Source organism: Sciurus vulgaris (genome assembly GCF_902686455.1).
Source record: "Sciurus vulgaris genome assembly, chromosome: 6".
Classification (NCBI taxonomy): Eukaryota; Metazoa; Chordata; class Mammalia; order Rodentia; family Sciuridae; genus Sciurus; species Sciurus vulgaris.
In genome coordinates, this window is record NC_136466.1 from 123233768 (window position 1) to 123257718 (window position 23951).

A 23951-nucleotide genomic window follows, 5' to 3' on the forward strand; every position below is an offset into this window, starting at 1 on the left:
AAAATTACACATTTTTTTTCATGTTTTTGCCCTACACCTCGCTCCTTTTTCTTAATTACTTTTGAACTTATTCACTTTATTAAGTTCTAATTACAGACTAGTGTGTTCTGTGATTGTTTCTAGTGTCAGTCTTGTGCTCTGAACAAGATTGTGTTAGAGATATTTATGTCTTACACTTTTCTTTTCTTCCTACATTATTTTCCAGTATAGACTTGTATCATTCACAACAAATACTTGACCTTTCATCCTGAATATTTATCAAATCTTGCTAGAAACTGTGACATCATTTTAGGTCAGAAACTAAAATGTGGTTTATTCAGCAACAATCTAATATTATCTCTGTGCATCTTGTGTGTAAACATTTTCAGACAGTCTCTGGAAGATTTTGCTTTCGTTTCATTATATCTGAAATTTGAATACCAGCTTCCACATTGTAAAATATTTGTGCAAAATACTTTTGAGAACTTTAGGTGAGAGGTGTAGTGTATATATAGAGTGCTCATTTGTAGAAAGCAAAATGAAAATGTGAAAGAATATTCAGAAATTTCAGAACAAAGCACTAGACACTTTGGATGTATGACTAGGCCGAAGAATTCATTGTTCCACATTGTTCCACTTTGAGATCAGTTAGGGAAGGTTGGGAAATTTGTTCTTTGAAGTTTTATCAGAATATTTTTTTCCATTTAGCCCTGTGCTACTGAAGATACTTTGCTGTTTCCAAGAGGGAGTTGCCTGTAGCACCAAAGGTAATCTGGAAGGATTTGAACCTTTGAGGCAGTTGAGCATTTTTTAACTTAAGATTAGAGGTGGCAAAAGAAAACTACCAACAATCTTCAGGTGATTTCAAATCAGGTGCCACACTGCAAATCCTTTTTTTTTTTTTTTTGGCAAGAAGAGACTGGCAAAGTTTCAGTGAATGTGTTTTAGCAGAAAGAAAAGAAACAGAGGGAGTCAACTGAGGCTGCAGAGGTTAACATTGTCTCAATAAATGCTTGGGATGTGATTTCTTAGACTGATTCCACATTTGGTGAGAGCTCAGTGACATAAATGTTGTATGGTTTGTCTAATTTTTAAAATTAACTGCATTTATGATTAGTATCTTGTACTGCTTTATCAGGGAGGTTTTCAGGGCACCATGGAGATTGGAGGGGTCCACATTCTTTACCTTTAGGAGCTTGCTCTTTAGTGTCCCTCCAAAGGCCATCTTCAGTTTGAGAGATAAAGAGCAGCAGGTCTGGCACCCATTCCAAATGCTGTGGTGCCAGAATGTGAAAAGAGGGTCCTTCCAAGGGGAAGGGCAGGTGCCCCTGCTGGAGAGAAAAGGATGTTTTGCCAGTTTGCAAGCAGAGTATATTGAGAGAGTGGTGACAAGGGTGGATGGCACAGCCAGGCAAGCTGTCACCATGAAAGGTCCTGCAAAGGCTCACGCGTAGCACCCCACAGTCTGGCAGAGCAAAGTACAAAAGGGTCGGAGAGTGTGCAGTCTGTGGCACTCAGGGCAGCAGGTGTGCAGGTGGCTCTGTGAAGACCTGGCAGCTGGCAGGGAACCCAGCCTCTGATCTGGGATCAGAATTTCAGTCCTGTGGAGCTATCAGGGAGAAACTGGGGAGAGAAGGAAGGCAGGGGAATAAGACGAAGTCCAGCTGTTGAAAACGGAACACGAAGGAGCCATGAAAATGGCCACAAACAACAATAACAAAGGTAGCCAAGACTTACTCTAAGTCCAGGAAAGCCCCAACTCCTTTACACACCTTGATTCTATGAATTCTTACAACCTGTGAGGCTGGGACTACTCATCCCCCACCTTACACGGGAGGAAAATGAGTTGCAATAGGTTGCACAAAGCCGTAGGCCTAAGAAATGGCAGCACGGGCATTTCAACCCAGACATTGTGGTTCAAAAGACTATGTGCTGTAATCCCAGTGGCTCTGGAGGCTGAGGCAGGAGATTGCAAGTTCAAAGCCAGCCTCAGCAAAAGTGAGGTGCTAAGCAACTCAGTGAGACCCTGTCTCTAAATAAAATACAAAATAGGACTGGGGGTATGGCTCAGTGGTCAAGTACCCCTGAGTTCAACCCAGTATCCACCCTTCCCACAAAAAAGACTATGTTCTTAACCTCCAAGCTATCCCATGTGACTGTTAAAAGGTGACACAAAATCATGTGTTTTTACATCCTTTTAGAAAAAGTACTAGCTTGAAGCCAGAGAGATAAGGGTTTGAATGTCACCTCTCCTGCTTTTTAGTTGAGATACTTTGGGAATATTATTTAATTTACCCTAGGCTTGATTTCATCTGTGTTGACTGATGTAAAGGCTACTTACCCCATGGATTTAGAAGGACTAAGTGAAATAGTAGATATAAACTAATAAAATCATGTCTGGCAAGAGCCGCCACTCAGCAAATATCTGTTTTGTTTTATTCCCTAAATGTCCATTAACAGAGCTCTTTAAATGCCACTTGGCTGGTACTAGGCTTGTTCCTGGGCCCAGGGCTGGGCCAAGAAACAGATTGCAGACAGCAATGGTGCCTGCAGGGTTCTTGCCTGCTTACCTACAAGCAAAGCTTTTGCTGTCTTCTTTTACTTTATTGAGAAGTGTGTGGGCAACTGTTTTTATACAATTATTTCAGTCAGTGAAACTTGGTATCTTAAAGATGTAGACCAGTGTTCACTTTAGGAACACTAGTTGGCAAATTTAAAAATTGCGTTTTTGTAAATATGCTAATCATCTATTACTTTTGAGAGTCCTTGCTTTCACAAATTCTGTTAGTAGGGTGCAGAGCTAATGGAGATGTGTCTTAAGTTTTGATTCTTATAAATATACTGAAATTTCAACCTACCTCAAATTTCATAACAGTCAAGACCTGTATGTTAACAATCTGAAATATTCTGTCTCTGGTCAAGTCATGGACGGTCTACAGCATCTTCTTCATTAGGTGCATTGACCCAATCCTGACTAAAGAGTTTCCTGATCATTCCTTTAAAAAATTTTTCCTTTATTTATTAATATGGTATGTTACATTAATTTTTAATAGTTTTATTAATGTATACTTAATATACAAAATTGCATTTTAATATATTCAGCTTGACAAATTTGGACGTATACTCTAAGAATCTGTTGGGTATTTAGTTGTAAACTATACTTAAAACTATAACTATATAAACTTTTTTTGCCCTTAAATTTTGAGACACAAATAGCCTACAGTCATTGTAGAAAAATTAGATTACATTAGGAGTAGAAATATAAATTAAGAAAAACCAGCCATGATTCCAGAGTTAAGCTGTTAAATTTTAATATATATATATATATATCCTTCCAAGTTATTTTTTGCACATGTGTGAATGCAGTACAGAAATGAATGATGCTCTAAGTACAGTTTTGTGACCCAGCGATTTATCATAAACATCTTTAAATCTGCATCTACATCATCGTCCATTGCATATTTGTGTAATATTAATTTAGATAATCTTCTCTTATTTGTTATTTAATTCGTTCACATTTTTTTCTATTACAAACAATGCTTCAATCAATATCTTTATACATCCATCTGTGTGTCCTTTTGTCCCGCTGATTCAAAGGGCATGTGTGTTTTTCAGGCTTTTGGTACATTTGCCAAGGACCTGTCTAGAAATATTGTACTGATTATATTCCCACTGACAGACAATGAGTGCTCTAACATTTGGGGTTACTTTTTTAAATGTGCCATCCGATGGAAAAAAAGGGGTATCATCTTCTTTTATCTTTTATTGATTTGCTTACTAGTGATGCTGATTTTTCCATATGTTAATTTAAAATTTTAATTCATTCATTTCTTGTGAATTTGCCTGTTCATGGCTTTTATTTCTTTATTTCCTGGGACATATTCATTTTTCTTACTGATTTTTATGAGTTCTTCATGTAACTCTGTCTCTATTTTACCAGTTTGGATCATATCCTTAACATTTTTTCATATGTAGACAATTTTGGCTTAAAATTAATTAAATCAATGTTCTTCTTCATGCACTTAGTAAAGTGTCAGCATATGTAATACTCAGAAAGAGCCTCTTCACCTTTAGAGAAATAAAATATTCACGTGTATTTTCTCAGACTACTTCCATTGCTTCATTTTTCATATTTAAATCTTAAATTCAACTGGAATACATCCTGGCATGATAAGAAGTTAGACCTTGGGGTTTATTACCCCAAGTGATTACCAAGTTGTTTCAGTATAATGATTGATTAACCTATGCTCCATATATTGATTTTTAAAAAGTTACCTCTATCAAATAAAAAATTCTTATATATAGCTGTGACTCTGGTATTTTGTTCGGTTCCAGTGGATTCTCTTTTACTGCCAGGATCCTTTATTTCATTATTGCAGAAGTTCTCCCTTCATTATTATTGTTTTTCAGAAATGTTGTAGGTTTATTTGCATGTTTATTTATTTGATGTCTTAAAATAGGCAAGCAGGGGGAGGGGATGAGGGACGGGCCCTGGGGGTGAACAGGGCAAGCCTGGGGGAATGCTGATGCTGTCATAGCTGGGTGATGGGATGAGAGGCTCATGATTCTTTCTGTCTTTACTGTAAATATAAGTAAATAGATAAATGATTTGCATTGGGATAGCACATGATCACAACTGCACCTGCTTTCCTCTCCAGAGATGTGTTTTTTTTTTTTTTCTGTTTGTTGCCACAGGTGTGTTTTATTTTCATTAATCACCCAAATACTTTTCTATAATATTCTAGTAAAAACCTGAGAATTTGGCCATCGAATTGGGGGTTCCTTTAGAGACCCACAGGCCACTGGCATCGGCACATCATACCTGGGTTCACAGAGCAGCTTATGGCTCCTGTCCATCTCACAGATGGCTCCTCCTCCACATCACAACTGGGGTCTCAGTGATGATGGGGGTGGGGGATCCTCTAGGCTCTTAGAAGATTTCACCTGCTGCTGCTGCAGAGTCTTGGTCAGCAGGGTCTTGTGCATCCCTGTTTTCTTCATCTTGACTTAACCCAAGAGGGCATTTCCACCACATCTGGCTCATCTGCCATTTTCTTAAAGCAGTTGGTGGCATCGCCCTCTGAAGAAGGTGGGGTTCCTACGCTCCCACTGGTGTGGGGGTAGCAAGAGACTGGTTATTTCTGTCTCATTTTATGTACTTTAATTAGGTTTTTAAGTTCACTTTTTCACAAAGCCCCTGTAGCTTTCTTTAAAAAGTAAACAAAGAAGCAAACAAAAACTAAACAATCTTCTTCATGCCTTGTATATGGTGTGTGTGTGTGTGTGTGTGTGTGTGTGTGTGTGTGACTATTACAGTTTTAATTGTCGGAATACAGGAAAACATTGATTTAATTAAATTTTTCTTTGGGGGGTACCTGAGATTGAATTCAGGGACACTCTACCACTGAGCCTCATCTGCAGCCCTATTTTATAGTTTATTTATTTTTTTAATTACTTTAAACTTTTAATTTTTTTATTTACCTATAAGAGGTATACATAAAAGTGTACTATATACACACAGAAATTAATGTCAATCAAAGATTTCCCTCATATGCCTAGAAAGTTTTCTCATGACTATCCTAAATTCTAACACTATTGCTATAAACCGAATGTTTATGTCTCTCCCAAATTCTTATTTTATAGTTTATTTAAAGACAGGATCTCACCAAGTTGCTTAGTGCCTCACTTTTGCTGAAGCTGGCTTTGAACTTGCCATCCTCCTGCCTCAGCCTCCCTAGCCACTGGGATTACAGGCATGCAGCACCATGCCCAGCTACCTTACTTAACTTTAAAACATTTTTTCTATTTTACTTTATTTTCTGGTTCTTGCTTTCAAGTAGAGAGTTCTATGATTTTTAAACAATAATAGACTAGCCTCCTCGTTTCCGATATGTATCACGCTCTTTTACTGGATTCAAAACTAGCACTTTAAACACATTATTAACTGTGTTAACTGAAGGTGGTGATGCTGCTCCTGACTTCAGTGGGAATGTATCTAATCTCTTCACTTAAGACACTGGCAGTTTGAGCAAGGTATAATTTACTTTTCCATTTGGTAGAATCAGGACTCAATGATTATGTGTTTTCCTTCTCTTTAGTCCCACAGATTTCTTACTATTGAAATCTCACATTCCAAATTGGGTGGACTCATGGGTAGTCTAGATTTTGTGGACTGGCCTATGGAAATTCTCTAAATCAATGGCCCTCTTCCATGATTTTCTGATTGTTTTATTTGTCCCATTGCTTCAAAGTGAATTTGGTTAAACAAAGAGTTAAATCAATGGACTGAAATTTCTATCTTAACATTGAAAGTTTTGTACACTTTATTGACTAGTATCTACAATAGGGTCAAAATTTACTCACTACAATTAAGTATGAAAAAATGTCTATTTTTCTGTTAATTTCCTATAACCAATCGTGTAGCTCTAGAGCCACTGCTATAGATGATGAGAAAGAAAATTTCCCCCAAACTTCAGTTATTTTAGAGTATAAAAATTAGTATAAAATGTCTTCTTTGGTGTAAATATTCAATTAATTCAAGTTTTGTTGTACATCAAAACTGTTTTTCTCCTCTTTAATGAGTTCTGGTCTCGGCTCCCTATGGCTTTTGTTTGCAGGAGTAAACTTGCATATGCAGTGTGCTTCAGTGCTGGTTACGTAATCTTTCTGAGCCTCCATTTCTTCATCTGCAAATTGGATATTAAAATGTGGCTATTTTATAGAATTTTGTGGGTAGCAAATTAGTAATTATATTTTAAGTGACTAGAACAATTCTTGCATATAGTAAGTATTGAGTAAATGCTTTTAATTATAATAATAAAATTATTGTTCTTATAGCATTAGGAGCGTAATTCATGTGCCATTTTTCAACCGAAGCTTTTGAAGTGATTTGGTGTCTTTCTCTTTTGCTTCCTCTACTTTTAAAAGACTGAAGCTGATCTAATAATCTTTTGTTCTATTCTTTTGGCATAAGCAAAGAATAGGAATTACTTTAAGGGAATTCAGCTGTCTTTGGTGTCTAGCTCCTGCTGGGGCTATGTCTAGTTCCTGCTGAGGCTATGGATTCTCTCTTTCTCCCTAGTAATATTTAATTATAGAAAATCAATAACACTATCTTTTTTTTAACACTATCTTTGATATGACATATGATATCATCTTCCTGGTGTTGGGGTTTTAGATAAGTTGGAAATGGAAAGACCCTTTAACCTTAAGTTTCTTTCCCTCTGATGCTTAGATTTCAGACATTAAATTTGGTTTTATTTTTCAACTTATATGTTTTAACTTATGTTACCTCTTCAGTGAATTATATTATTTCTTCAGTGATTTATAAAGATAAGATTCTGGCTTGTCAAGTATGATAGATCCTTTGAAAAATTGAGCTAATAAGCTGTTGGGTGATACAAGGTAACCAGATCTTTAGGAAAGAATAACTGCCATTTTCCATTTTCACTAAGAAATTCCTCTATTAGCAAAGTAATCTTTATAGGGTTTTGCCATCATGCAATTTCACATTCATCCCTCATCACCGTTATGAATGAAGAGGGAACAAAGTCTAATATCAGGTGCCAGATGGGTACCACATGAATGTCCATGATTCAGTACAGGTTCCAGTTAGAGCAACCAAGCTCTGGATCACTAAGGGTAATCATGCAGATCATGCTGAGTTTTCTTCTGTGTGTCAGTTTTCCTCTTGTCTTTTGGCTATACTCAGCCTTTTAAATGTGCCAAGAAATTTGGTAGCTGCTTGGGGCTAGCAGTTAAGAGTGGGTGTTGTAATTTACTTTTTGTTGGAAAAAGGATAGGATTCATTTTGAGGCTGTTCAACAAGTTCTGAAGAAAGAAGTATCAGAGTGAAAAGGGTTTCAGGCCTTCAGATTTGACACATTTATGTGACCTTACTGATGGTTGTGGAGAAGTCTAGGACTGGACATGGACACTGAAGATCAAGTCTTGTACACACTTGAGCGTACTGAGAATTTGGGTGCACCTCTCACTTTGTGGCTGTGGAATAGCCGAATAATCATGGGAAGAGTATATTTTAATTAAATGGTTTTATAGCATTAGTGAAATTCAAGTCTCCTAAAACATCTAATATTTACTTATTCTAAGTTGAGGAAGATGAACTGTATTTCATGGCTCTTAACTCTGCCACCAGGATACAATATGCTGTACAGTACATTTTGGGTTACTTTCTCCAATTTAAAGAATTAATGAAAAGCATATGTTGCCTTGATTCTCAGAGCTCATTGAGACCATTGGTGTTAAAGATGTTTCAGAGGAGAGAGTACCATGAAGCTGACATTTAAGGAGCCCTTTCTTTGAACTGAGTATAGTGAGGTATATGGCAACATGTAAGTTATCCTTAAGTACACACAGGAGTCCGGTGTAGATTTAAATGCCACATTTATGTTGACCATGAAATTGACATTTGAAAGGGCTAATTCCTCAAGACCATAGTCAGGAAATGGCCCAAACAATATGAATTCAATTATGACTGATTCCAAAACTGAGAATATTCCATTAATCAACTCCATTCTTCTCTTCATCCTCCCAAATCAACATTTCACATGTAAATTGTCCTTTTGTTTTAGGGGATATCTTAAAGTTTCTTCTTCAGAACAGTGAGCTTCATAAGAATGAAAAGCATTCTTCTCAAGAATGAAAGTTCTTTAAAAAAGGTACTCTACAGAGGGGTTTGGCTTGATTGTATGAGCACACATACCTTGAATATGAAAGAAAAAGAATATCTTGACAATGAGCCAAAGAGTATTATAATTTCTTCCTTCGTAGATCTTGACTTTGTTGCTTGCTAACTTTAACTTTCATTATACTTCCTTAAAACAGTAAAACTCAAAGAGAAAAAAATTCCACATTCTTGGTCCAACTTCTTTTCTGTTGTTATTTTATTTTCAACATAAAAAAAAAAAAACAAACAAAACAAAACAATTCTGCTTTCTACCACTGATTAGAACTTTCCTATTTGGTTCCATCTACAAGCAAGCCTGTGTACACTTTTCAGTCTGTCTGGGTCTTAATGACCCTACCACAGTAGGCTCATTCCCTTGCAAGGATGCTAATGGGTTGTTGCTGCCTAAGAGGCAGAGAATTGATATGTTTGGGTTTCTACTTCTAGTCTTTGGTTTCTTGGTTGTGTTATTTTCCTCATTGATATTTCTTTTAATTAACATTGAATTTCTCCATTTTCTGCCTTGTTTTTCTTCTGTTTGTGTGTCTACAGGCAAAGACAGCTTTAGTAGCAATTGTTATCATGGAGAAACAGTAGCTTGAGGGTTCTGAGTTACTGGTACTAGGGTGAAAGTTGTTCTTTTGCAGTCTCATTAGATCAGCTTTTACATACCTGCCTTAAGTAAGATCTGCATGATGCTCTATCAACTCCCCATCTCTTTATCTTTAACTTGGGTTTATTTTCTTCAAATTCTCATTGTGTCCTAGATGATATAAACCAATAGTTAGAATTAACTCAAAGGAATTCAGTTGTCATTTTCCTAAAAGAACCATTCACAATGTAGATTTTGCAAGAAAATGGAAATTAGGAGCCACTGCTGATTGATAAATGGAAGCAAGTAAAGAACGAAGAAGTATGTTGGTTAAAAACAAACTTTTGGAAAAGTCTGGTTGCTATTATTTAGAGATGATAATTTTGTTTCTATAGCTTGGACTGAGAAAGCTTTGTATAATTGAGTTCTGGATCTATGATTTGGATTCTTTCCCTCAATCTCTTCTCTCTGCTCTGTCCATCCATCCATCTATCTGAAACTGTCCATCTGTCATCTGGTCTTCTTGCTCCAGCTAGAGAGGCAGAATGGTTCATGTTTGAGAACTGAGTTGATTTCACAAAGGAAAAGTGCTGCCTAGGGTTTGTAATGCATGACCTGTCAACTACAGTCTGTGCACACATTTCACAGTGTTCCTTCTTCACAATGCCACGTTAACACTTCGCAAATCTAAGAGTGTTCAAATGAGCAGGCTTGACTTTAATCTGGTGTGAGACAGAAAATTATTGTAAAAGAGAAAAGCCTCAGCGCCTGAATGAACTGCACCCTTCTTTGTATGTGGCGAGCAGCGTGAACCAGAGATTTTGTGAAGATCATCTTGATGTCATTTTCTTTTCTCTCCTGGTGACTCAAGGATTTTTATCCTGAGACTCAATGGATCTGTTATAACTTAGCTGTTGATGACACATCCCAGAGGCTCCTACCATATTGGGCCTGAGGTCAGCAGACTACGCACCATGCTGTCCTATGATTCATAGGCCAGAACTGCTCTGGTCCCCTCCCACTGCACAGGCCTGGAAGGGCACCAGAAAGAGGCAGTGGGAGGGAGAGTGGCTAGGAAAGCTGTTGAAAGGAAGCTTTTGTTGTAACTTTCTTCCCTGCAGCAGGAGACTAAAGCCAAAGCAAAGTATTATCAAGCAATAGACCCTACATTTGTGAGAGATGAACTAGAAAGTTCCCTGGCCTTGTATTTAGGGTAAGAGTTATATTTTAGAAGGCTGCAATTATTTCAGGTGGGGGGGAAAGGCCATAAAGCATGGAGTCCTGGAAGGAAATGTAATTGATTTGCTGCTAAATGACTCAGCTGGATCATTTTGATATACTGGTCAAGGTGAGTATTGAAGAGTGAGTACTTTGGCATTTCCATACCCTTGGAAGTTAGGAACTGGACTTCCTTGGGAGCCAAATGTTGTACTTTGCTTTTCCAAAATGTTGATTATTTTGTAATAAATTCATGCTGAAATCAAAAGTAGCATATGATCTCTTATGTAAGTATAACAGCCTACACACTATTCATTCATTGGGCATTTGCTGCCCACTTGTGGGGTATGAAGTTCTAAAGCCACCTCTTCTGCAAGGAAGGGGTTTGACCATGTGTGCAACAGTAACTTTTCAAGTAACTTTCAATCTCTACTTTCATCTTCCTTTCCCTCTACTTGGGAGAAAATATCAGTATATGAAATGGCATTTGAGTAACTTAAAGTCAAGTGTTCGCAAGAGCAGAATAACTCAGAACAGCTATTGAAGCCATTAGGTATATGAATCACTTACTGCCGCCCGGGGGTCCCACACCAGCTATTCTGAGTTGTCGGAGCACTTAGTGCATTGTATTATTTGTCTCTCTTCCCCACTAGACTGCAAGTTCCTTGTGGAGGGAGATTTTATATTTATCTTTGCATCCCTGGATACTAGCACAGTTCATTGTGTACCACAAGTGCCTAGTAAATGTCTAGTGAATGAATTAGTAAGAAGAATCACTGCTATCAATTTGGGAGATGGGAAGGGATTAAGATGATGACTTTGTATGGGCATAAACTACAAAGGAAAAGATTCATTTTTTTTTTAAGTCTAGAGACAAAATGTGCTTCCTTCTCATAATTCTAGTCAAGGGAAGCAGTTCAATTCAGCAGAGTTCAGTAAACATTTATTGAACATATTTTATGTGATGACTGAATATCTAAGCATGGAATGTTTTACGCCCTCAAAGGACTTGGAGTACAGGGTGAGAATGGCAATACTGTACAGGTAAAAGGACCATTTCAATGTCATTTGGCAAATACGCTGTTGGAGTATTCAGGCAGCATGATTGAAGGAGGGGTAAGAGGCTTGACTTGCGGCCCGAAGGGGTGGGGCTGGGATGTTGGGAGAATCAGGAAACTCTTCCAGGAAGAGACATCTGGGTTGAGTCTTGAAGCAAGAGAAACCAAGTAACGAAGGAAGGAAACGAATGTGGGGAAGAGGAAGAGGGAAGATAATCAAGAACGAGGGCACAAAGTGGGACACTGTAGGGAGTGCGCAGAAAGCTCCAGGCGTTCGCCATGACGAGTAAGTAAAATCTGGTGTGTGGAGGGACGAGGGATGGCATTGCAAGCAGAAGACTTAGTGACACCTATTCACTGTGTGAAGGAGAGGAATTGGACCTCGTAGTGTAGGAGATCGGCAGCTACGGGTTTAAGGGTGGACTTAAAGGAGGCAGTACTGGTGACAAGAAGACCTATGAGCAGGTCCCTGAAATAGGTGGACACAAGTCTGGAAGAGAGCGGTGGTGGTAGACATTCAAAGACAGGAGAGAGCTAAGAAAAATGTGCGTGGTATTCCAGCAAGACCAGATCGTGGATTGAATATGGGTCATAAGGAAGTGAAAGGACTCAGGATTTGGGCTGGAGTGCTGGGTAGATACTGGTATCAGAGAGAGGGAGGGAGGGAGGGAGGGAGAGAGAGAGAGAGAGGAAAGAGAGAGAGAGAGAGAGAGAGAGAGAGAGAGAGAGAGAGAGAGAGAGAGAGAGAGAGAGAGAGAGAAATAGAGAATAATAGAAGGAATATATTTAGTGATGAAGAAAATTGTTGAGTTCATATATGGAGATGGTGTGTTTGAGGTGCTTTTGGATATTTGAAGTGGAGGAAGTGGAGGTGTCTGTCGGTTATATAAATCTAAAGTTCAGGAAAAGTCAGGGTCTAAGATATTTATGTGGGAATTATGAGCATGCATATGGCAACACACAAAAAGGAAAACTAGTGGATTTTCCATGAATATAATGTAGAATAGAGGTTCACAAGTACCATTTAATAGTCTGGTGCTCTGCAATCTTCATGATTATTATCTGGGGAATTGATCAAAAGTAGATTCCTGGCTATATCTCTTTGAAGTTCTGATTCATTGTGCAGAGCGATCTGTCCTTTTAGCTTTCCTTGGCTAATTTTGATTTGAAATCATGTTTGTGAAAAACTGATAAAGAATAAGAATAATGGCATCACCTATACTTTAGGGATGGATATAAGAAGATGGTCTTATGAAGTAGAAAGAAAACGATCAGATGGAGAACCAGCAGAGAATGAGAACACAGAAGACAGAGGAAAAGGAAGTTTCTAGAAGAAACAACAATGTTACAGTAGAGAGGTCTGGTCAGAATTTGTGAAAGGTTTGCTAGATTTAGCGATAGAGAGGTCTAGTATCTTTAAATGCAGCCAGGCATGGTAGGGCATGCCTGTAGTCCCAGTGATTTGGGAGGCTAAGACAGGAGGATTGCAAGTTTGAGGTCAGCCTTAGCTACTTAGTGAGATCCTCAGCAACTTAGCAAGACCCTGTCTCAGAATTTAAAAATAGAAAGAACTGGAATATAGCTGCATGATAAAGCATCTGTGGGTTAAATTTAAGTGTAGAAAAAGGACTAAAACTAGGTTACATTGGACTGAAGGATACAGGATAGCAATAAAGATGAGGAGAAAGTAAATAGATTTTTTTTCAAATAACTTGATTGTGAAGAGAATGAGAAAACGATACCTTTAGTAGACAAAACATTGGGTTATAAGGATGATTTTCTTTTGAGGGGAGTCTCTCAAGAGAATTCTTAGAGCTTGAGGGGAGAGACCCAGTTAGAGTCAGGGGGGATGGGAGTAGGTAGAAGATGAATGTATCAGAGGAGAAGCTCCTCATCCTTGATGGGAGAAGAGAGGTGTGGGGGGGTTGAGCTGGTGTGAGGCAGGAAGCTGGAGCACTGCTTTGTTTGCTTTTTTGTTTTTGGTGTCAGGGATTGAACCCAGAGGTGCTGAAACACTGAGCCACATCCCTAGCCCCTTTTTATTTTTTATTTTAAGATAGGGTCTTGCTAAGTTGCTTAGGGCCTTGCAGAGTGACTGAGGGGAACCTCAAACTTGCAATCCTCCTGCCTCAACCTACCAAGATGCTGTGACTACAGCATAAACACAGGAATGGAATAATTTGGATGGAATATTCAGGAAGATTTTAAGAGGCTCAAACAGTTCAAGGGTACAAAGTTTGTTGATGTCTAACCTCAGGCAAGAGTCCTATTATTAATTAATACTTTTAATGGATTAAAGTATAAAGATCATATAAAAACTGATACTTTATATTATGTTATATAATTATATAATATAGTTATAACATAATTTTATTATATATAATATATAAAATCATATAATTATAATTAATAATTTATAAAAGTATTAATTCTTTTCCTTCTACATTGCATTTTTTCCAACTTACAATGTTAGAAAATATTTTATAGATTGTTGGTCCTTTGAAACCTAGACCTCTCACTTGCTGATTCAGTTCTTTTTTGCATTTGCTGCTATGTTCCTTGCTGTTCACACCCCCAGAAACTAGCACAGGAAGACCCCCAAAACTGTTTGATTTTCTAGGTGAAATAGAGCCTGGAGATCTTCTTTATGTAGTCACCATCATTAGATCCAAAAGAAAAAGGAAAGTTGCCCTTTGGTTGATACTCAGTGGAGGATGGGAAAAGCAGGGTCAGGAGAGAGAATTTAATTTTAGCTCTCCCTTTCCAGTTAAGTCTTTTCCAAGTCTGTGGATTCCTAAAAGACAAAGTTCAACTCCATGTGCAAAATACCAACCTTGTGCACCCAAAAGCAAATGAACAAATGAACCATCTCACAATGCTCCAGAATAATCACAGGAGCAGAAGCTAGTACTAGTAGCTGTGCTCTTAAGTAGGAAGAGATGGTTAGTGACTTGTTTTCTCTTCAATCAGGTACCTAAATCAACAATCTGACAAACCCCCAGAACAATCAGAGAAATAAAGCAAGAGGTTTTAGATATACACTGAAGCAGAAAGAGATGATTAGTGACTTTTATATTCAGTCCTATACTTTCTTTTAATCTAACTTATAAGTACTTTCTTCCCAAGTGTTGGTAATTTGAGAAAGCAAAGAAATACAGAAGAAAGAATGGAATCAACCATAATAGAGTACCTAAATAAAAGCACTAATATTTTGCTACATTCCTTTTCAGTCTTTGTGCATAACTTGTTATAGGAGCATACTACATGTATGACATCAATCATGCTTTTTTTCTTTAACATTACAAGCATTTTATCATGTAATTAAAGTTTTGTGTAAAATATATATTTTATCTGCATCATACATCAGGAGGTTTTTCATATTTTACTTAGATGTTCCCTTATAATTGGATGCCTAAATTGTTTCCAATTTTCATTATTATAAGTAGTGCTGCCAAGAATGCCTTTGTATATCAAGCATTTTTTATATTTCAATTTATTTCCTGTATTATTATATGAAAGTATAAAACAGCATTAAAATTTTGGTCTTCATTAACAAATTCTTTTCAAAGGACTTATATCATTTTGAAAGCTTATTGGCAATGTATGAAACACTTATTTTATCATATACATACCATTACCCAGTATTTTATTTTAAAAACTTTACTAACGTGTAGGAATTACAGAAAAAATAAGATTTTAATTTTCATTTCTTTGGTAAACAGTGAAATCAAATATTTTCCACATTTTGCTATAATTTTATTTTTGACTTTACAAAATTTGTACTTATTAATTACAAAGCTTATATATTTCTTAGGTATTTATGCTTTTAATTTTTTAGCATAGTATGTGGTGGTTACTATATTAAACACTATGGAAAAGTCAAAAAGAGTGATAATGAAGTACTTTCAACTTTAAGGAACTTGTATTTTGTAATCATACAGCTTGCTTATTGATGAGGCCTTACAATGGATCTTATTCAACTCCCAGTTGAAGAAGCAAAGATTGAAAATACAAAACAATCAGTGAAAAAAATGGACAAAAGTAGATGATTTTGTGGAACTACCTGTTCTTGGTTGTTGGAATTCAGGAGAAGTAGAAACCTGTGTGACTTGGAGCAACAGGGAAAAATCATCATTAGAAGCAAGGGTTTTTGCTAGGCTCTGAGGAATAGAAGAGAATTCAGAGATGAAAAGAATTTAAGAGCATGAATTTAGGGCTACCATGTAGGAATAAACATGACATAGGGGCTAGGGAGCTTAGAACAGTCCAAGTAGGCAGGAAGAATGGTACTGGGTGGTGGCCTGTGAGATGAGGTCACTTAAACATGTAAATCACATGACTTGACTCCTCTCCTTGAAAGGCATCACTCCAGTCTCTGCAAGTCCCCTCCAGAGAATGGTCCCTAGAGAGCACATCCTTCAGTTGCTCTGACTTCATCAAGAACCAGTTTGTTAAACTCTGCTGAGCAGACTGCACAGTGATCTGGGTTCTCAATAGAGCTGGTTTTAGGAAAATCAAAGCACTGCAGGATATCATCAGCTGGAGAGATACTAGTGTGGAGTACCAGGGCCCCAGTCTACTTCCTGTGTTGTCCTAGTCAGCTCTCTGACTTTGGGTCTTATGTTTTTTGTTATGTTATTTATTTTCTTATGTTTTTTTGTTACGTTGTTATGTTTTTTGTTTTGTTATTTTATGTTTTGTTATCTTATGATTTTTGTTATGTTATTTATGTTATGTTATGTTATTTGGGTCTTATGTTCCCTATACCTGGATTATCTTGAATGTTTACTGAGCTCTCTGGAGGCTCAGACTCTGTAACCTCTAGCAGAAACTCAGCTAAGAGATTACCTGTACAGGGCACCCTGGGGAAAAGAGAGTATGTGGATACCAGGAAGCCTGTTTTCTTCAGATCTGGACCACAATGTCCTTGCTCTTAATTTACTCTTTTGGAAGGTGTGAGAAAATATCTGGTACTTTCTTCCTTTGTCTCTGCCACACAGGTAGCAGGGCATCAGGGCAAGCAAGAGTTCAAGTTATCTTCCTTCTATGTGGGGCGGGCATTTTAGTAGGGACTGAAGAGATGAAGCTTTCCTGTGAAAAAAATCTGTTCTCCCTTGTATGCTTCTTTTCAAGTATTAGTTTATACATAGCCTCCTCCTAATTTCTTGCCTGCACATACTTCGTTGTGTAAACCTTGATAGCTTGACCGTTTTTACTATATTTCTTCGTGGTTGTCTTCTATAGTGATGATACTTCCTTCATGCATGTGTCATAGCTACTTTCTTTTTCTATTTTATTTTTTTCTGCTACAGGGATTGAACCCAGAGAGGCTTTATCACTATTACATTCCCATCCCTTTTTATTTTTTATTTTGAGATAGGGGTCTTGCTAAGTTGCTTAGTCTGGTGTAGAACTTGAAATCCTTTTGCCTCAGTCTCCTGGGTTGCTGGGATTACAGGTATAAGCTACCATGCTTGGACATAGCTAGTTATTTTTTATTTAGATTAGAATCTAATTAGGGAGACTGAGGCCTGAGGTCCTGGGTGTGATCCCCAACACTGCAACAAACAATCAAACAAAAACTCCAACAAATATAATATGTAACAAAGGGGAGGGGTGTTAATTTGGTTTCACTTTGGTGTCTATTTCATGCAGCATGGAAAAGCTTTATCTTTTGATGGAGTGGAGAAGACACTAGGTTGGAGACAGATCTAATAAATTACCTCTTGATCATTAGGCAACTGCACCCCAAACACTTCTTCTCCCTTGGATCTAGAAAATTTGATGTTAATCTGTTAGTTTAATTTAGTGCCTGGCACATGGGTGCTCAATAATTTTTTTCAAAGTAATGCACTAAAGTGACTTTATGATCCAGCAGCCACTATATAATTGGATTAGTCAATAGGAAACAAAACAAAACAAAACAGTATCAGTTTGGAAAGAAGGGAAGCATAGGAAATTCTTCTGAAATACACAAAACATAACCAATAGCTTTTCTAATATTTGAGGATAATTGGAACCCTTTTAAACTCTTATTCTTGGGTATCATTAGGCTTTGGCACATTTGCTGTTTAAATGAGTAAAATTTTGTTTGCAGGGAACCTTATGGTTTTCAGAAAACTTTTTGAGATATTATCTAATTAATTCCGGTAACGATCTATGAGGTGGGTTGCACGAATACTGTTATCTCTACTTGACAGAAAAGCAAGCAACTAGTAGAGGGGAAAAGAGAAGGGATTTTCTTAATATCATACAGCTTGTGTATATGACATAGTGATGAAAGCAGAACTCATTTCTTCTGATGACCTGTTCAGGGCTTTTTCTACTATATAAATCCTTAATCTCTAGGAAAGAAGCTGTCTTAATCCTTATCCTTGCATCAAAGCTGAACAATTTATACAGGTGCTGCACCTCAGATTCCTTCTCAGAAAGTTCCAGCACCGTCCATCTTAACTGCCTCTTCTCTCCATTTTTTATTTCTGAAGTATTTTCCCTCCAGGAGCAGACTCTTCTTTCTCCCTAATTAACTTTTATGTGGAAACTCTTATCGTAATGAAATCACATGTGCCCATGTTCGCTTGCCTGGTTTTCTTTTTAGTGCACCTGGAGGGAGAAGCATTTTCTGCTGTCTCATTGCATTATCTTGCTGAGGGGAGGAATATGTAGGAACTCAGATAACTACCTTCCTGAGAGTCGACCTTTTTGCCAAACATTCTTTGGTGTAGGCACAGCTTTGATAACTTGCAGAAGTTGCCCCTTGTTGATAATTAAAATGCATTGGTTCATGATGTCGGCAGCAAAGCAGCCTGGCAACATAAACAAAAACATGTACTGTGCAGGCAGATCAGGTTTGAATCCTGGTGCTATTTACTGGGCAATTTAGTTTGCTTTCTGGAGCTGATTCCTCTTCTGAACAATGGAGATAATATATTGACATTATCAACCTTGCAGGGTTGTTGAGATCATTAAAGATAAATGATGGGCACTTTGCTTAGGGTGAAGGAAGTCACAGAAAAATGCAATCCTCTTGCTGGACTACAGATCAAATTTGTGTGGCACATCTTCCATTTCCCCTGAAGCTCTTACTTCCTCCCTGCCTTAGCCTAGGAGCCTTTCTGCCCTGCAAGACTGACCAAGAAGAAACCCAACAGCAGCTTCCTTTGTCCTCTGGCTCATTGGAATTTGGCTCCTGGGGAGTACTGGCAGGAGATCAGAGGGAGGGAGGAAAATGAGATCCTGTGCTTTTCCTCATCTCCTTCCTTTCAGGGGTACCTGGGATTAACTATGTCCCAGGGAGTAACTTCCTCTGTGGAGGCATCCGGCTGACGTGATTCTTTGTTCCTATGTATTGACAACCCATCCCTCTGCTTACACCTCCAACCCCCACCCCAAGAATAGTGGAATAAAAACTCCACCATTGTTAGCTCCAGAAACTGTACTTTTTACTCCACATCATCTTAAGTAGTTTTTACTAAACCCTTCTTAAATGATCCTAGTATTAGTATGCTGCCTCTTTACCCTGGGACCCTAACTGATATATTATTCATATATTTCTTATTTGAAAGTTTGTTTGCTAGGTATGTTTTAAATAACGGAGATGAGCACTTTTAGGAGAAAACAGAATTGGTTCTTGTTGTTGTTTCTTGACATTTGGTACTAAGAGAAGAAAAAGGTAGCAATGATGATGATAACCAAGCATCTCTTGGGTGCCAAGTACTCTCCTAGACTACTTCATACACATTTCCTCATTTGAGCTAAACACACTCATGTGTATTATTATTACCTCCCCTTTTCTCAGAGAGGTAAATGACTTACCTAAAGCTTATGCAGAACACAGTGAAGAGCTAAAATTCAGATCTGCACCTATTTGGTTCCAAGGTCCACACTGTTTTATGGAGACCAGGCTGCTTCTAGGTACCCAGGCTGAGAAGGGCCCTCCTGTCAGCAGCCAGTTTTCAATTAACCGCATTTGTCTATTCAAATTGCTATAGGTTCTAAATTCCTATAGGAAAGCACCTCTTAATGATGGCCTTTAAAGGGTCTCAAGGTAAGTTTATTAAAAACTTGATTGATTCAGCAAACCTCATCAGGTCTTATCCATTATTTGTCTGATTTGTTAATTTAAAAATCATTGAATCACTTGCTCACTATGAGCAACTATTTTATGGTTGCCCCTAAAGGTCCTCAGTATATATGGAATGAATAATTAACTATTTTAAATGAGTTTTCCTCTGATAATGTGTAAGCTTCCTGCAGCACTTAATTTTTTTTCCTTCCTAGGTGTAGTGTATTTAGTTTATGGCTTCTGTTATTTCAATCCACTCCTCAAATGAAATGAATCACATGATTTCACATTTTCCTAGAGCCTATAAAGTGCTCAGCATCATGATTAGTCTGTAAAGGTGACTACATTCCTGGAGGTGTGCTTGCTGAGAAATTTCTCTTTGTGGATTAGCTCCTCCCTCCAAGCCATGCTCTCTTAAAAAAAAAAAAAAAAAAAGTCCAAAGATACAGCATTTTTGTTCTAGTAAATTCACATTTGCATTTTTCCCCCTCTAACCTTCATCAAATTAAAAAAAAAAGCTTCTTCCTTCAGTACCTTTGGGTTCCCAAGTTGTCACTAGAGAATTCTTAGTCATAAGGAACTCCATTTCTATGTTTTAACACCATCTTGTTGTTGGGGGACCTCTGGCCTCCCTAAAAGTATCTGCTTTTTATTGTCAGAAGTCTTGGGTGGTGACTCACATATTTTCTAAGCATGTTTTGTCAGCCTTGAGAGAATGGCAGTGCAGGATGCTGGAGAGACTGGTTGAAGGTCCCTCTCCACTGGTGGTCCTGAGTCCCCTGAAAGTAATGACTGGCCTCATCTGGGGCCCACACTAATATTGTTTCTTGCAATCTTCTGCATTTTTTTAAAATCATTTTAGTAAAACTAGATCCTTCAGAGCTCAAGTAGTATTAGTCTTTTCCCTAAACTTCAGACACAGGTATCCTTTCATTTTATTTTCCCCTGAGAAGCTCAAAGAATGCCAATAGTAGAACTACATGCTGCTGCTAGCATCAACCTACATCTATGTGGGCCTACATTTGTATTATCAGAATTGGTGTGTTTTAGTAAAGCTTGATTGCCTCACCCGCTTTCCCATAGGGTAAGTTCTTTCATCAAGCGCTCTTTAGCCCACATGCAAACATACCCTCTGTATATGCAAGTCATGGTTAGATATAGTATCACATTAGACATGTAGACAACATACATAGTAAATTTGCTCTTTCTGCCAAACACAGAATCTCTATCCTAGTGTCTAGTGGAAAGTGAAGTTCAGGAAATAAGGCTATCAATGTCATTCATGTGATGACTCTTCTGAAATGTTCTTTGAATAACAGCTATTGCTTATCTAGGTAAAGTGCTTTCAATTCTTTCAAGCATTCTTTGCAACCTCTTTGAGCTAAAGGGATAAAGAACTCACTAAGTTTACTGAAGAGTCACTGGGATGGCTTCAGTGTCCTTTGGGTTATTGTTCAGGAAACAAGAGGCATGACAGCTTTCAGCACTTCCCTTCAGATGTAGGAAGATTCCCCTAGTGGTGGACAAGGCTCAGTTGATGATCTCTTAGTGAAAAGTTGAGGGTCCCAGATTGTCCTAGTAATAATCAACACATAATACATACAATTCTGCTACATCTTCATTTCATACACTAACCTAACTTGTGCTTACCATACCTATTTGTTTTCCAGCTACCAAAAAAGTAGACTTGAATATTTAATGGAAAACAGATGGTGTTTGAAATCTCTAACTTACATTTCACAAAAGCTGTTTTGGAAATGTTTGTATGTACTGTGGTTGCTTTAAACACATTGCCATTTTAGCCTGTTTTGATGAATTATTTAAGAATTACTGTCCTTGTCTAAGATAGCATTTTGAAGCACACGTGTTAATCATATACTTGATTAAACATTTCCTTACTTTTTTTTTTTTTTTTTCCAGCATTCCAGTTGGCTTTTGAGTGGATAATTGTTGCAGTCAGAGCATTGACGTTGGAAATTACTAGTGCCCGTTTGGATTACTGAAAAACCAACCATGAAAAGAAATACATGTGATTTGCTTTCTCGGAGCAAAAGTGTAAGTACCTTTTCTTTTCTTTTCTTAAAGGGTATGTTTATAACTTTTACTGTCTTCTTTGGATTTTAATGCTGCATAATCATGATTCGGCTTCTGGGAAACTTTTGGTTATCTTTCAGTTCCCTAAATGTATGTAGCCTATTAACAAATGAAGACTTGTTCATCAATGTGGCCTGCCTGACAGTTGATGGGAATTCTCTGTCAGTTTATAAGCCTTTCCATTCATTCGTATAAGCTTGCTGGTATATATGGAAAACCCTGATTTTTAAATGCAAGCTACAAATATATAATTAAATTGAAAGTGGAGAAGTTAATGTCTTAAATATCAAAATTTCTGGGCAAGTCTAAAAGCACAAATTTAAATTATGTCAACAGTACTTAAACTGATCACATTCTGAAAGTTCTTCCCTTCCATGAACTTTCCACCCTGACATAGGTTTCTAATCTCTCCTTTTGGTCTATCTTTTTAACATTTTTAAGTGAGCATACACAGGATCCTAAAGACTCCAGGACAATTACTTAGTGTTCTTCAGGTACCAAATTCATGATAACTTTCAGTTTTATATCAGCTTATGAAAGATAGTTAAAGAAATAGAGCAATTCAAAGAAAGCTGCACAAGGCAAGGATGAAAGCAGACTGTTAATTTCCATCAGGAAAGCTCTAAGAACATGGCCCTTTGTTCATTTACCCAAGGGGGAAAAGGCATCCAAACAGATGTGGTTGTGACGTAGGAGTATTCATTTGAAGGCACCAGAAAAACCACAAATGCAAACACATTTCTCTCATATGGGATCTCTTTGTGTTACATCCAGTGATTCTATCATGATGGCCCAAGGTCATCTTTCATTCTTTCTATAGAATTACTAAGTAGTTTTTCAGAGTGAAGCATGAGTGTGCAGTGAGGAAAAAAAGGACAGTATGCCCAATAGGATTTCTTAAAAAATGAGGATAGGCTGAGATGTATGCCCATCTTTTTACTGAGTACTATGTTTAATAACCAACCAAGTAAATTCAACAAACTCTGAAGGAATGTTCAGATTCATTTGTTTTACTAGTTGGTGTTTGGTTGTATGGGTTTTGTATAAAATAAAGGGTCAGAGCTTTGAACCTGGAATTCCTTTTATCATCATAGAGTTCCTCATTGTAACAGGAGGTGAGTTGCATACCAAACTACAAACACATCCTTCTGCTTCTGAGTGTTCCTATTATAAATTAAATATGAAAGCAAACCATTAACATAATGCTTTCTTCTTTTATTTAATTTTAGAGTCATGTGATAGGAGAAAATGTATAAAGGCAAAAGGGAGAATATTTTGGATAATTAATACATCATTAAACTTTTCCCTGTTCTTGGAGAAAAACATTCTAAAAGCAAATGATTAACTGAGCCATGACTTTAAGGAACTGTGAATACTTAACGATGCTAGAAGATTTCCTATTGTTTGTTTAAGGCAAAATCTCTCATCGTGGTGGAAAGGCTCAAGCTTCCTAGACTAAGAATCTCAGCTGCCTACACTTGTCCAAATGTAAACAGCTGAGTTCTCATTTCACTCCATCCCAGCTCCTTCAGAATCCACTGGCATAAGGAAAATATTTCCACTTAATTAAATGATCCTAAGCAGGAGATTACTCTTTATCAGAGAAAAGAGCCCATTTCTTTCCTGGTTAGAAGTTGTCACTTAAGGCCTTCAAATGTTTATTTTGTACTGGTTTGTTAATGGTCACCTACCTGCCACCAGCACTTAAATCTTTGTCATAACAAAATCCAAAATTGTACACTTGGAAGTGGGTGTTTCCTGTTTTGGTTGAAGTTTTAAATAATTAATTTGATTTAGAATCTAAAAATGTTTTTCTTTGACATTTTGACATTTGAAAATCCAGGGAAAGTTTTAAATGTTAAAACAGTTTTTGTTCCTTCCTCTGTACATGTGACTCTGTAGGCCTTGTATCTGTCACTGTGAATTAAGGTATGCGAAAGAGGAGGGAAAAGACTATCTTTAAACAGTAACCTTTTTAGTGAGTTCCTCTTACGAGACGGGTTCCATGTAGTTTGCAAGATCATTTAGTCATTCTCCCTCCCATGTAAAAGTTGTGAGCATAAGATGGGAAGTGATGGGGTGAGTCTGTTCATCATCAGTTTCTAGTTTCTGTGATTCCAAGTCATGTTGTGCTCATTCATAAATTGAATTGAACATCAGTTCCCAAATAAATATACAATCAAGGAATTGGGGCAAAGACAGAACATTAGTCAGCTCAGGCCCATCACAACAAAACACCACAGACATAGGTGGCTTAAG

The 23951-nt window shown here is 37.5% G+C and overlaps 1 protein-coding gene across 3 annotated transcripts in view; it reads left to right on the plus strand.

Annotated features, from left to right (window-relative positions):
• PDE4D (phosphodiesterase 4D) overlaps positions 1-23951 on the plus strand; it is a 1241089-nt gene that overhangs the window by 93277 nt on the left and 1123861 nt on the right. For 2 of the 3 annotated variants that reach the window (XM_079144026.1, XM_079144025.1), the window contains exon 2: positions 21519-21653. In XM_079144026.1, the coding sequence (XP_079000152.1) occupies positions 21612-21653 (42 nt within the window). In that variant the 5' untranslated portion in view covers positions 21519-21611. Of the gene's footprint in view, positions 1-687; positions 747-21518; positions 21654-23951 lie in introns of those variants that run through there. The other variant, XM_079144027.1, reaches the window with a different exon arrangement.